The sequence below is a fragment of the Apus apus genome, chromosome 5 (genome assembly GCF_020740795.1).
Source record: "Apus apus isolate bApuApu2 chromosome 5, bApuApu2.pri.cur, whole genome shotgun sequence".
Lineage (NCBI taxonomy): Eukaryota > Metazoa > Chordata > Aves > Apodiformes > Apodidae > Apus > Apus apus.
The window spans coordinates 50245206-50259204 of NC_067286.1; the positions used below are offsets into that span (position 1 = coordinate 50245206).

At 42.0% G+C, this 13999-nt stretch overlaps 1 protein-coding gene across 3 annotated transcripts in view; it reads right to left on the reverse strand.

The window, feature by feature from the left end:
* The window catches only part of ASB2 (ankyrin repeat and SOCS box containing 2), a 51124-nt gene that overhangs the window by 10101 nt on the left and 27024 nt on the right, over nucleotides 1–13999 (reverse strand). For all 3 annotated transcript variants that reach the window (XM_051621956.1, XM_051621957.1, XM_051621955.1), the window contains 4 exons: nucleotides 9263–9429; nucleotides 8481–8636; nucleotides 6239–6484; nucleotides 3779–3950 (listed from right to left, as the gene is read on the reverse strand). In XM_051621956.1, the coding sequence (XP_051477916.1) occupies nucleotides 3779–3950; nucleotides 6239–6484; nucleotides 8481–8636; nucleotides 9263–9429 (741 nt within the window). The remainder of the gene's footprint in view (nucleotides 1–3778; nucleotides 3951–6238; nucleotides 6485–8480; nucleotides 8637–9262; nucleotides 9430–13999) is intronic.

Here is a 13999-nt window from a genome sequence, read left to right on the forward strand (position 1 = left end):
AAAGCCACAGCAAGAGGCTTGAGACTAGAAAGGAGGTGGAACCAAACCTTCCTCTGCAGGACTGAAATAGGATAAACTATATCTTTGGTTTCCAATTATTACCCTGGATTAGTGCCTGTCCCAGAGGCCCTCACTGTGTGGCTTTTGGCTATGGCAAGTCCATGGGGCTATCAATAACTATCCCAGATCACGGGGAGCCAAAAAGACAAATAACAAAGGGGTGAAAAAGAAAACAATATATTTTCCAGGCTGGTTTCCATGCTTTAGCCCAGGGAGAAAAAATGTACAGCCAAGTCCTAAACCCCAGTAATCAGGGATTACTATTGGAAAGTGTGATGTGGCCCTAAATACAGCAACATAAACCAATCTGTTCTTGTTAATTAATGCAAAGTCAAAAAATACATGATGTACATGAGTCCATGATAATTTTTATGTCTCCATAGGTGTCACTGGAGCTGCCCCCATGGGTTAAACTCTCATTTACTGCTGATAGAGTTGGGTGGTTTAGCCAAGACACAGACAAGTCACCTTAAGCTAATTCCAGAAAGAGACCAGGGACCATCCAACATGAGTCTGCATACTGTCTTAGATACCCATGCTCCCTGTATGAAGTCTGTGGAGAGAGGGCTATCTAAAAAGGGAACCTGTGAGAGCCAGCAAGCTAAGCACACATTCTTCTCCTCTTCTTCCTCCTCTGTGAACTCCTCTATCAAGCAGTCAACAGCTCTTCTAACACACAAACACGCAAAGCTCAGTTTCTCACTGTGTATCATCTCTCCTTTGAAATGCTGATGTCTTCAGCTTGACTGCAATGGCTGGTCCCAACACTGGCCCTCAAACATATATTTACATAATGAACTAAGCCAAATATAAGCACTAGTCTCAGCAAAACTTTTGTCTGTGATGAACTGAATGATCCTGTGAAAGTCTGAGCCTCCAACGCTCCCAGTAGCTGAAATAAGAGTTGAAGATACATAACACTTCACAGGATTATATTCCTACTTACATGATGGACTATTGATGTCTCCAAGTTACTTTTACATCTCAGTTTTAAACAAAAAGGCTTTTAAAATTATGTAAATATCTTAGTACATAAACTGCAGTTTTGTGTTGTTTTTTTTCTCCAACTACCCTCACTAATCTTCCAGTGCTGTGACACCAGGGAGCAGGAGATTTGGGTGCTGGTGAGCTGGCAACTTCCCCCACTAGCAAATGTTCTGAAAGAGCCTTAATAACAAAAAGGGCACAGTGCACTGTGAGGACACCATGCCAAGTGCCAGCATTAGTCATACCATGATCAACTGTTTTGAAGATTTAAGGGTCTGTTTTGTTCTCTCCCTCCAGCGTATCTGCTTCAGCCAGATCTTCACGTCTGAGTTAAAGAGGCACTGCGTCATTTCTGTCTGCAAGGGGGACCTGAACCTTGCTGCAGAGGTGCCTCACTGAGGCTCTGCATCCAAATACTGCAGTGTCCCAGACCTCAGCACACTCCCTGTTCCCCAGTTTTATTTTAGGAGGAAAAGCAGAAAACATCAAATTTGTATCAGTTTGATTTTGTAGCTTGAACCTGTCTCTCTTCCTCATCCTTCAAAATAGGTTGCTTAAGTAATATGGTGCCTCCACCTCTGTGGTCTTTGCTGTCTGTCTAGAGGCAGAAGGCAGCTCATGCAAAGGCAGACAAGACCAGATCACATCCCACGTTTATCACAGAACTGAGCTTCATGTACAATTTCAAAACAGTGCTGCATTTCCTCTCACCCCTGACACCTGTTTCTATGATTTCTACTTGTGCAAAATTATACGGAGGAGGAGGCAGAGCATCTTTAGCATGAGTGTGCCAGGAGTCTATTGACTTGCATTTACTTAATAAATCTGCCCACACTTCACAAAGTCTTCCCTTCTCAGCATCTCTGTTCCAAGGGGGAAGGAGTTAAATGACTGCTTGAAATTGTCCTACAGCTGATGAGATGACCCTTATGAATTTCAGGTCAGTATTGACAAGGTGTCATTTAAAAGAAACAAACACTAAGCAACACAAGTTGACAGTTGAGCCTTGGGACCACATTCTTGGCTTTTTTGATGGTAGGGAGCCTTCGTGCTCTGGCAAAAAGTTGAAGTGTGGAATTCCTGCAGAATTACGTATTAAATCTGCAGGAATACAAAGAGAGGTCACCGTGGAGGGTGTTATTTTAGTGAATACCGAAGGAATTAAGAATGATCAGCCAATTGCGCTAAAGCTTTGTCATCTAGATAAATATTTATAACATAAGATCTTTTTCTTTTTTCTTTCTTTTGCTCTTAGTTTGCAGCAGTTGTGCACAAAAAATTGTGCTCTGTCTTTTAAAAATGAAGGAACTCAGAATTTGAGCTGAGTTCTGGTCTCATTTATGCTGCTGGTTGTTGGGAATAATAGGATGTGAGGTCTGAATCAGGCCCTTTCTTTCATAACATGGGGATGGACTCAGGTTGCAGAGTTTCCATTTAAATTTATTTTCAGGTCCAGGTGTGGAACTGTAAAGACTCAGAGAGCTTGTCCAGACTCTATATACAAATTAGATTCAGACCAACTTACTGTACTTTCAGATGAACTTTTTTGAAAGTGAGCAACTGGAGATCAGTTCTGTCTCTGGCACATTTCTCATCTAAAGCATGCTCATTTTCAAGAAAATGTCTTTGAAAATCACACGCCAGAAAAAATTTTGAGTCATGCCTATGTTAGTCTGTGCTGGGTATTCATGTACGTGTTGTAAGTGTACGAACTCATTATGTAGATTCATAGAATCATGTAACTGAATTCAGAAGGGAATGCTAAGGAGTTCAGGCTCAGAAGCAGGCTGCAATGTCCCAGGTCTTCAAAGAGCCAGGTAAACACTATTTACACAACAGTGCAACAATCCCATCCCTTGCCAACATATTCTAATTTGATATATTTTATCTCAGGCTGTAGAATTTTTCCTCTTCCTCTAAACACCTCTTCTTCAGAGGACCCAGGTCCTGATTATTTTTCCATTAATTACTTATTTTACAGCTTAAAGATTATGCTCTGCTTTACCCCAAACAAATTTCATTTTAGAAACAAACTACTGGATCTTTTTATGCGTTTGCCAGTTACATTTAAGAGTCATTTAATCTCTTACTAATGAAGTATATTTTCCAAACTGTGAGTAGTTCTTGTACTTCTTTTCTGAAGCCTTTCCAATTTCCTGAAAGGTTTCTGTAAGGGAGGATACCAGAACTGGACACTATATTCCAGCAACAATCTCACTAATGCCCTAGAGATTCACTTAACCACTTCCTGCTGTCAGGATCTGAATTATTACTAATAAAACCTGAACATGCCAGAGATAAATGTAGGATGTTCTGCTTGTGCAGAAGAATCTCAATGGGCTCATGTAGGAAAATTATTGCAAACTGTGCTATTGAGGACTAAACCCCCACCTAATCCTCAATGTTTTTTATTCCATCTCAAGCATGTTTTGTGGAGCTCAGTTTAATCCACTTCCAAGACATGTGAGGTTATTTAGCTGTAATAGGTGGTACTTTGGCAAAGTTAAAGGGATCTTGCATCCCACACTCCTGCTCACACCATCCCAACCCATCCCATCCCCACCCACAAACACACTCTTTGGTTTATAATTTCCAACCCCAGCTCTGCAAGCAGAAAGCCCAGTTCTCAACTGGCAGCTCAGAATTAGATCTGGGACATTACATTCTCCATCTCGTAAGGAGTTTGGACTTCTGTCTGATAGATGAAACTATGAAGTGAATGAAAACTTACTCGCAAATCCCTTTTTTGGCTGCTATGTGAAGCGGTAACAGGCCATCCTTATTGGCTTTGTTAGCATCTGCTCCTTGGGACAAAAGAAACTCCACGATAGGTACATGTCCATTTTTACAGGCTTCATAAAGAGCAGAAGCATTGTCACTGGCTTGAGTATTTATATCAGCACCTAGAAAGGAAAAAAAAAAAATCTTTGTAGCACCCAAAGGTTAAAATCAGATGGCAGCAACATACTTGGAATGAATATGTATGTCTCTGTGACATTGGAGCTACGAAATGTGTTGGAAGAGGATCTGAATGAGGTCATATCAGAGCAAAAAGAAAATGTGATACAGTCATATCAGTTAAATACAGTCATCTAATCTCCACTGGTTTTTACTGTGATCTGAATTTCACGAGAGAGTTAACATGGGTGGCAACCACAGCTTCCACTCCTGAATCCAGGCTCCATTCAGCTCTATCTCAAAGGCAAACACTTTAAAATCTTCTGTTCTTTATATAGCATGACCTTTTCTTTGGACACAATAATTCCATTAGTATTTATGTGTTTACACTATGTATATACACTGTTCTGCAGGCATTTGGACTAGATTATTTCAATAGGTGCTTTCCAAAGTTATATTATTATGTATTTATGATACATATTTATTTATATGTATTATTTATAGTTTATGTATTAATATTTTAAATGCATTTATACTATATTCTCATTTTAGTACATAGCTAGGCTAAAATAGGACTCCATAAATAACACGACCTCTGCACAGTACTGAGCAACAATTCCAATCAGCTTATATTTGGGCATGCCTTACTCAACAAACATTTAATTTCAAAACTCAACACCTGAGGCCATATCTCTTTATTTCATGAGTGTTCAAGTTAGTCTCCAACTGGTAAGTTTCACCAAAAATAAAGATAAATATTATTTATGAGCTACTAGATTATTTGGGGCATTTTTTTCTTGAGCTCTAGTGTGTGATGGCTTAATAAGCAAGAATACAAGAATCATGCAAGAATAAACCAAGTCCTAATACTTTTCAGCCACAAACAATTTGCAACCCAGCTTTTTCTGTGCTAGATACTTAAGGTCTGAAAGCCTGAGTTTCAATGGTAATATACTGTACCAGGATGTCTTCAGGAAGGCTGCTCTATGTGTATCCTAAATGAAAATGACAGTTCACTGGACTTTTGCATCTAAACTCCTATTAAGAAGCCAATCAGTCTCCTGTTTGATCGTGAAAAATCCCTGCCAAAGAGAACATTTCCCTCTGCTCCCACCCCAAACTGAAACATCTGTGTTGTGTTTGGCCCTTTGAAGATGTAGCTGGAAACATCAGGCGAATTGCAGTGACAAAACATAACACAGGACTATGTTCCTAATGAAAAAGAAATTAAAAAGAAACCCTTTTTATGGTGAACATTGCTCATCATAAACAATACAGTGATATCATTCCTGGGATTCTCAGAGGAGCTTTTCAGGGCTTGAAACAATTGGACAGTTTTACTGGATTTTCTCCTGTGTATTTTTCTCAAAATTAAACTTTAAGAAAATCCTAGTATCTCCTAATTTTAAACACAGATCACATTCTGGCTTAGTTTCTAAAATTGTAGGTAGTATTATGGACTAACTGGTCATAGAAAACTGACTTGACAATGCTAGCTGGACAGCAGAACACATTTTTTGTTCCCCAAGTCTCATATCTTTCTTAGTCTTACTAACAACTTCAAAAGTTTTTCTTATCTTCACTGCTGTTAAGCTCTTGTTTCACAAGTGCAGGACCCTATTCTTATCTACATTGAAGATATTAGCCCACAGAGAAAATAAAATGTGTCTCCAAATAGTAGTAAAGTATGTTGTGTTTATTGTAAAACTGTTTTACATGAGTGGAGCAGTACAAGGTACGTTTAGTGTAAACTAGAATCAAATTCACTCTGTATATTTGAACACATACACAGGGAAGAGAGCAAGTCTGCTGCTCCTTGGTGTAAAACTACTATAAATTAACTACACAATAGTACTTTATCTATTTTCAGCAGAATTCATTAGTGGAGGAGTGGAACCTTACCCATCACTGCACATGTTCATGAACAGGTGGGGTTGGCTAACGTTCAACTTCTGCCATCTATTACCACCTGCAGTTGTCTTTCATGACTGATTGGATTTTAGGCTACATGTGTGCAGCAATATAGATTTTGAAAGCTGTCAGGCAATGGAATTAGAGAGCACCATATCACTTTCGCAAGTTAGTGACCATGAATGAAGAATTGCATGTCTCTAGACCATGCTCTCTGACAGACTGCACATTTCAGCCATCTGGAGCAACAGGGCGTCAGCACCTCTACAGGCATGGCCTTGTCTTCAGAGACAGAAAACACTGAGCCATGGAGAACTGATGGGAACTTTGAAATATTAAGAAAGAAATTAGGACAGCCACATAATGTCACAACTGTACTCACCACATTTTGCAAGGTATCTTAGAGCTTCCAACTGCCCACTCTCAGCTGCCACAAATAAAGAAGTGATCCCATAGGCATTTGCAGACTCAATCTTAGCTCCCCCTTTCACAAGGATATCAATAATCTCCAGATCATTTCGGGACACAGCTTCATGAAGAGCAGTCCATCCTCGATTGCACCGATGGTTGGTATCAGCATTGTACTGTACCAGGAGTCTTGCAGCCTCTGCATTTTTGCGCTCACAGGCTGGTTTGGAAAAAACAGAAAAGAGGGAAAAAGGGGAAGTGATCAGGACAGGTTTTTAAAAGAATCTGGTTGCTGTAGGATCCGTTTCTGTAGCATATATAATACAACTAGGCCACAGTCAGCAAAACCAGAGATCCATTTAGGTCAGTATGAGGGCCAAGGCTGTAATTAAATGACACTGGGGCTTGGAAGGGATGTGGCAGTGAAGCCAGTCTTCAGATGGCACCTGGGGAAGGCTAAGACTTCTGTGGAGGACTTGAGCTGAGCCTGGTACTGAGGGGAATCCAGCCCAGCCCATTGGTACCAACCGGACACCACAGCCACACAAGAAAGTGACAAGGTTGCAGGAGATAATTTACAAAGAACAAACGTGTTACAAAAATCACATGACCTGAACACTTTCTTTCCAAACTCTATGCAAACTGACTATTTTACTGCCCTGGACTGCAGATAAAGCTCCATACAGACAAGAAAATAATAATAATAAAAAAAGCTCAAACCAACAGTGACCAGAAAAGGATCCTTAGAAAACAATAAAGGTGAAAACCAGTTGCACACTCTTGGCCTGCAACAACGTACAGTTCAGGTGCACCCTGAGCGAAAAGTTTTTTCTTGATAATGACTAGTATTCTGTTGATTTTTATATTACCATTTTGTTCCATTGGTTTTTGAATCCCAAATCACAAGGCTTCCTACACACTTTTTCTGTGGGACCCCAAACCAAAGGTACCAAGACTAAGCAGTCACTTTAAAAACCCCAATTAACATTTGTTGTACAATGTGGAGAAAGAGGGGCCAGCACATTCCGTAGCAATTGTATTTTTCTTGGAATCAATATTGCCTTTTTCTCTCTGAGGTCCTGTCTTTTGGTATTGATTCTTCCTTTGCTACATGGCCATGGCTTCCTCTCCCATACACACGTGTCACTCGTGTACTGAAAGCAACTATCTGATTAGGTACTGCTGTAATTACCTATGCATAGCTCTGCAGAGTTTAATTTGCTTCCATATTAGGAACGAGTAATTTGTTATGATAATTTTTTCACTCCTTTTTTTGCTGGAGGGTAGACCAGAAGATTTTTACATCAACACTAGCACATATTAAATAACAGGTTTTCTCTGGCCAAAGGCTGCTTTAATACTATTGTTATTATTATTTTTATTATTATTACTATGAGTATTACTACTACCACTATTTTGTAATGCACAGTTGAACGGCTTCAACAGCTAAAGCTGATTATAAGCCAGAATTTTAAAACTGGGCAGCTCTAATGTCAGACATCCAAAGTTGGAGGAAATATTCCTGTTGAAACCAGCATTGTGTTCTTTTCAATGTTTTGCTACAAAATGTTAATACTACAAATAATCAGGACAGGGGCATGGCATAGTCATGGTACTGAATAAAAGGGGAAGGGACATGAAGGTGTGAGACATCCTCTTATTCTCTAAGTCTTTGTGATGTCATAAACGTAACACTGTTCCACTAAAGAAAGTGTTCCCTTTGACCAGAAGCAAGGTTATATATCCATGTCACTTTATCTGCCTCACTGAATTGTTTATAACTTTATGCATCTCCTATAACACACAGACTGACCTGGCCCACACAGTACATGAATCACTGGCGTGTCTACAGTTACTGTATTCCCACCTCTAACAGCTACTTAGATCCTACGTTTTAGAAAAGCATACATACTCCTGTACTGTCCAGCTTCTGCTTTCCATAACTTTGGGATGTTGTTCTTAGAGCCCCACTCAGCACCACATGCCCCACCCTCAGCACCACATTGCAGCCTGCACCCCTCAGGGCAGTCACTGTCTCTGATGTGGATGAGAAGAGAGGCTGTGGCACTGCAGGTCAGGTAGAGGAGACAGAGTACTACTGGAGGAGGTGCAAAATGGGAGCTGATGTCTGTTTCATGCCCCCATCACAAGAGCACCTGCAGGTCTGCCTTGGTGGTGCCAAAATACTCAGCATCCCTGAACATGCAGCCACTCACCTTTGTAGAGTGGTGTTTCTCTGGCCTTGTTGGAGATGTCGGGTTCAGCCCCAGCCTGCAGCAGGGTGAGCAGGCAGTCCAGGTTGCCCCTGCTGGTGGCCAGGTAGAGAGCTGTCTCCTCATTGAGGGTGCGCTGGTCAATTGTGCCAGGGTATGCTGTGAATGAACGGTGAACCCAAAGTCACTGTGGCATGTAGTAAGTACATACGTATCGGCAGCACTACACCTTTCAAAATCCTTGTAATTTTAGGTGAGTCTTTATTGTTTATTTGTTTTATTTTCCTTTTCCATGAGCAGAGTTAAGAAAACACTATAAGGTTACTATAACTCAGTTTAAGTATCTAATGTAGCGTTAAACATTCAGTTCTCACTGCTAGTGATGCAGAAAGCTGCTGAGTAATTGCTCTTCAGTAGTAGTTTGAAAACAAACTATAGTAGTTAACCACCTTCAAGCACCAGCAAATAAATGCTGGGCTGGATCTCCAGCTAGCGGGACCTGGGGTAGTCGCTGTCAGCTGCAGTATCCAAGCAGCTCATAACAGCTGAGAGCTCAGCTACAAGGCTTTACTGTGAGAATTTTCTCCTGAATATTCCAACTTTTAGACACTTCACCCTGGAAACCTATTCTCAAAGAGAAGGTGAAATTAATATACACTCAGGGAGGTTAAAAAACCTCTTCACAGACAGTCCCAGGCAAGGATTGACTGGTGCTAATTCTGCTTTTTAGTTTATTCATATTCTTCTTCTCCTTTTTGTAATGAATTAGTTTTAATTTCACTGACCTTTTTGCAAGAGGCTCAGGCAACCCACTTGGCCATAGTATGCAGCTTCATGGAGGGGTATCCAGCCATCCTTATTAGGTTCAGAAAGGTCTTTTCCTGATTTCATCATGTTGCATACTGCTTTTTCATCTCCATTCTTGATTGCTGCCACTACAGGGTCAAGTTCTCTTTAAAATAAGATTAAAACCTGATTACTGCTTCCTTAATTGCTGACATTGTTGTTTTGTTTGGCCAGAATATTGAACATCTACAGAGTACATAACAAGTATTGTGGCCCTAAGGTGTCTTGCTGCAGGGCTTGTGGAGTTAAAACTTGTCTGCTCTAGTTTGGCTACTCACAACTGAAGAATCACTGGCTGGAGGTTCTCATTTCTTTCCTTGGAGTGTAAGGAAAGTGTAGGTGCAATTAGTCTCTGACAAAAACATTTATCCTTTAGATATCTGGAGTTGAGGCAGACTAGCTCTACCCATGTTCTATATACTGCCATTAGTGTCCATGGTTATGATAATTACATCATGCTCCCATGTGGCAAGGTGTTTTGTATGAGATGTCTTAAGCAAGATCAGCTTTGAAGATAATTGACCCTGTTCATCGCTGAAGAAAATTTTGATTTGCAGGTAGATTAGCCCTAAAGCAGAAATGCTCCATAAACTTGTCCTTGTATTTTAAAGACACTTTTTATTTCTCTTATGCAAGCCCCTTTCAGAAGCTAGCTGGACCAGCTCTGAAGAAGGGGGAGCTCTGGTTAGATCATGTGAGTATTACAGTGGTCGTCTAGGTTCTCTTTCTTCAGCCAGGGAGGATTAAAAAAAAAATATATCCACCCACCCAAATGAAATTCTGAGCTGCCCTTCATGATCAGACCCCAGAGATTCCCAGCTGTTATTTCAGCATTGAGTACTCAAGTTCTGCAAAATGATAACCACTTTGGATATTATAGGCCTTCAAAAATGTGTCTCCAGTGTCCCAGTAAGACATGTTAGATGCTGGGCACTTAAAAAATCTGGTTTTTAGCAGCCTGCTTGGAATCAGACCCATTATCTTTGTCAACAAGTCCATTATTGGAAACCTTGTAGCCAGGTTAGCATTTCCCCAAGTAACTGCAACAGTCAAGGGCATCTGGAAGCCCCTCTGGGCCTGATGTCAAGCTGTGAAGTGGTTTGTGTTACAGCCCCTTTGAATGCAGCAAACCACTGTCAGGCTCTGCAAGTCTGAGTAACTTCTAGGGACAGAGTAAAGGGAATTTAAAAATATTTGGAAGGAAGTAAATATTTTAAAGTCCCTTTGGAGCAGAAAGTCACTGAAATGTGTAGAGTCACTGAGAAGTGTTAAAGTAGTATTTCAGTGTTTCACAGCAAAAATAAAAATAACATGAAAGCCATCTCTTTTGGTACTACCTAATTCTAGGCACCTTCCAGCCCTAGTACCTGGTCCTGCTCCTGCTGAGCTGTGCTGGGAGAAAGCTGCCTCCTTAGAATCCTAGAATCATCAACGTTGGAAAGACCTTCAAGATCATCATGTCCAGCCATCCGCCCTACAACCCCTAACCCCTAAACCATCTCCTGAAACACCATGTCTACCCAATTTTTTTAACAGCTCCAGTGACAGTGCCTCCACCACCTGCCTGGGCAGCCTGTTCCATTGTCTCAGCACTCTATCAGTGAAGAAATTTTTCCTAATATCCAATCTGAACCTCCCCAAGGAACGACATAGCTAAGCTTCAGGGCACCAAACACAGCAAAGGAGGAAGCATTTTTCCAGTTCTAATGCTGACTTACAAAAAATGAATGTGGACTATCTTTTCAGAGTCAGAGGACACCAGGATGTTGAAAACACAGGGGAGTTTTTGGTTTGAACTAACTCTAAAGATAAAATCTTGCAGCCTTGAAGGAAGAGAGACTGGTGAGTGAGGTGCATGTCTCAGACTATTAGCAACACCAGGAAATAGAGCATGTGGTAAAGGTCGTGCAGGGCAGTGACAATGGGAACAACCAGAAACTCTGCTTATGATGGTCTAAAATGCCACAACAGAGTGAGATCAAAGACATAAAACTATGGACAGTTCAATGTAGGAGTCCTAGAAAGGCAGATCATTGGTACAAACTCTGCATTTAGTGCAGATGACAGGAGTAGCACAGGATTTCATTGTCTTGCAGGGGCTGGACAGACCTGAAACTCACACAGGCATCACTAGTTTCAGCTTGCCTAGAGGTACCTAATTTGTGCCATAAACACTGATACAAGCACTGAAAGAAAAGTCAACAAGCTGATTCTCTGAGGATAAACTCAGGGCCTGGAGAGGAAGCAGGTGAACACAACATGTGTGCCAAGGAATGGGAAAAGACACCAATACCCAGGTGAAAAAATACTTGGTGCCAGTGCCAAGTGCTCCTCTATAGCTGGAAGCAGTGATCTCAAAACAGCAGTCTCAAAAATAGCAACACTGGAATGGGGGGAGACATGGGATGCAAAGCCAGGCATTTTGCCTTAGGAGATAACAGCTAGAGCAAGCAGCTGCCTTCTTGGCCACAGCCTACCCAGAAGGAATTGACTGACATGGGCTGAGGTCCCAGGGACACTGCTCTATCTCCATACTAATGAGAGGGATCTGGGGAATAACCTAAAATTGCCAGTTTTCTGTATATAGAAGATTTTTATATAGGCTTTTGAAGCTGAGCATTTTGTTGAAGTCAACTAACAGCAACAACTGGTATGCTTAGCTGGGAGAAGAGGAGAAAGTGGGAACATCTTCATCTTTAAAAGCTTCTGGCACAAGGCTGCTGAAACCATCTGTTGTTCTGTACAAAGGTTCGCGTTACACATGCAGGGCTGTTCACTGTGTCCTCAGGGTTTGGGCACAGGACAGTTACCAGCACATAGTGAGTTACTGCATGCCAGGGGGGCTGTGGAAGGAGCTTGTGCAAGGGGCTGGCACACAGCAAGTGCAAGGTGAATCACATTAGCTGAGACCTCCGTGAAAGCAGAGGGTACCTCAGATCTGTGGCATGGTTAAAAATGTGTGAAAAATCAGTTATTATTCTGCTTTAGCCCTTGGATGTTGAATGAAGCAAACTTCTGTTGGGTTCCTTGACCTTAAATGATTCCTGAGTAAGATGAAGGGGTTTGCTGGACAAAGCTGCAGATGCTTTAGCCAAGCAAATTCCAGATCAGTACAGAAAGTTTAATGAATCTCCATGTGAAACCCTTGTTTTCTGCCTGGTTCATAGTTGGCTGTTTTAAAGAAACCAATACGTTCTGCTGCTTGGGTTTTATCAGATATAGAAAAAAAAAAAGTATTAGAACTATGGAGAACACCTGAAGATACGATGAAATCTTAACCTTATGAGGAAATCAAAAGAATTACTGCATTGCACAGGCCAGTAGTCAAGATAATAGATACTCATTGCAGAAGAGATGTATGGTGGGTTCAATTCTGAGTGCTGCAGAAGAGGTTCAGTGGAGCATAGAAGGATTCAGGAAACTCCATCTTTTCCTGTCAGCCTGGCACAGGCAGCAGGAAGGAACAACATCTCCCCAGGTGAAGCCAACTGGCATTCCTGCCTGGCTCTAAGACCAGGGCTATAAATCACTCATGCCATCATGCTCTCCTGTGGCTTTCCAGCCACATTTCTGGTCTCACCTGGCAGCAGAGGAGGACTGGCTTATCCCAGCCTTCTTGTGCCTTGAGCTTTGTGATCGAGAAGAAAAGCCTGCCCTCCAGTCATCGCACCCAGAGGTAGAGAGAGGCATGCAAGGTGTGCAGAGCACTTAATGAGAAGATATGATTTCAGTGTGGCCAAAGGGAGCTGGCAGGTGATGGAGATGAGGCAAACCATGTCTGAGCAGAAAGAGGTTTTCACATATGCCAGGGAGGGCAATGTCAGTGGAGAGCCTGGGACAGAGCCCAGATCAGCTAGTGTGCAGGGTGAGGTGGGGGAGATTGTAGAGATGGGTGAGGGAAGAAGGGAAGAAGACTGGTGGAGGGGTAGTCACTGCAACCATGCATCCAGGGAGGGACTTGCAAGATGGAGAAAACAAACTGGATTTGAACTGAGTAGATAAAAAAGCAGGGAAGAGTTTTCTGCAGGACACAGAAGTGTTGCCTACAACACTTTCCTGTCTTCATCTGATAGCTAAAGGCAGATGCCTGCATCTACTCTGCCCCCAGAGAGCTGTGATGGACCCATAATGGTCCAGACACACTACACAGACAGTGAAGCAGAGCCCAGGCCACCCCATTTCCTGTCTGCTTCCTCATGCATGGCTGTGTTTACCTAAGCTTATTTACTGGTTCTGTCAACAGCAAAACATGGCCAGGAGGACCAAAGTCAGTCGAGCTGGTTTCCTCCTTGGGCAGGTAAGATGTGGTACAGCTCCCCGGCAGCCCTCCTCAGTGTGTCAGGACAGTGCCAGTGTTGCTGGGAACAGGCAAGGAATCTTGGGAGCATTTATCACGCATTTACTTTGAAGGACTTTCTCTTCCTTTGTATATACTACAATAAAATGCTTGTTTTCCCCATTCTTATGCACTGTTGAGCAATGAACTTAATACCAACACTGTCGGCACCTGCCTACCTCCTCTGCTGTGTTGATATGGGAGCCAGGCTATATAAATAAAGCACAGTGCAGGCATCCCTTCCCTGCTGTCCTTGTCACTTCAGAGCTACCAAATGACCCAGAGTCCCCAGGACACGTGCACTGGAGGGATGGAAAAGGATGAAGGGGGAGAAGAGAAC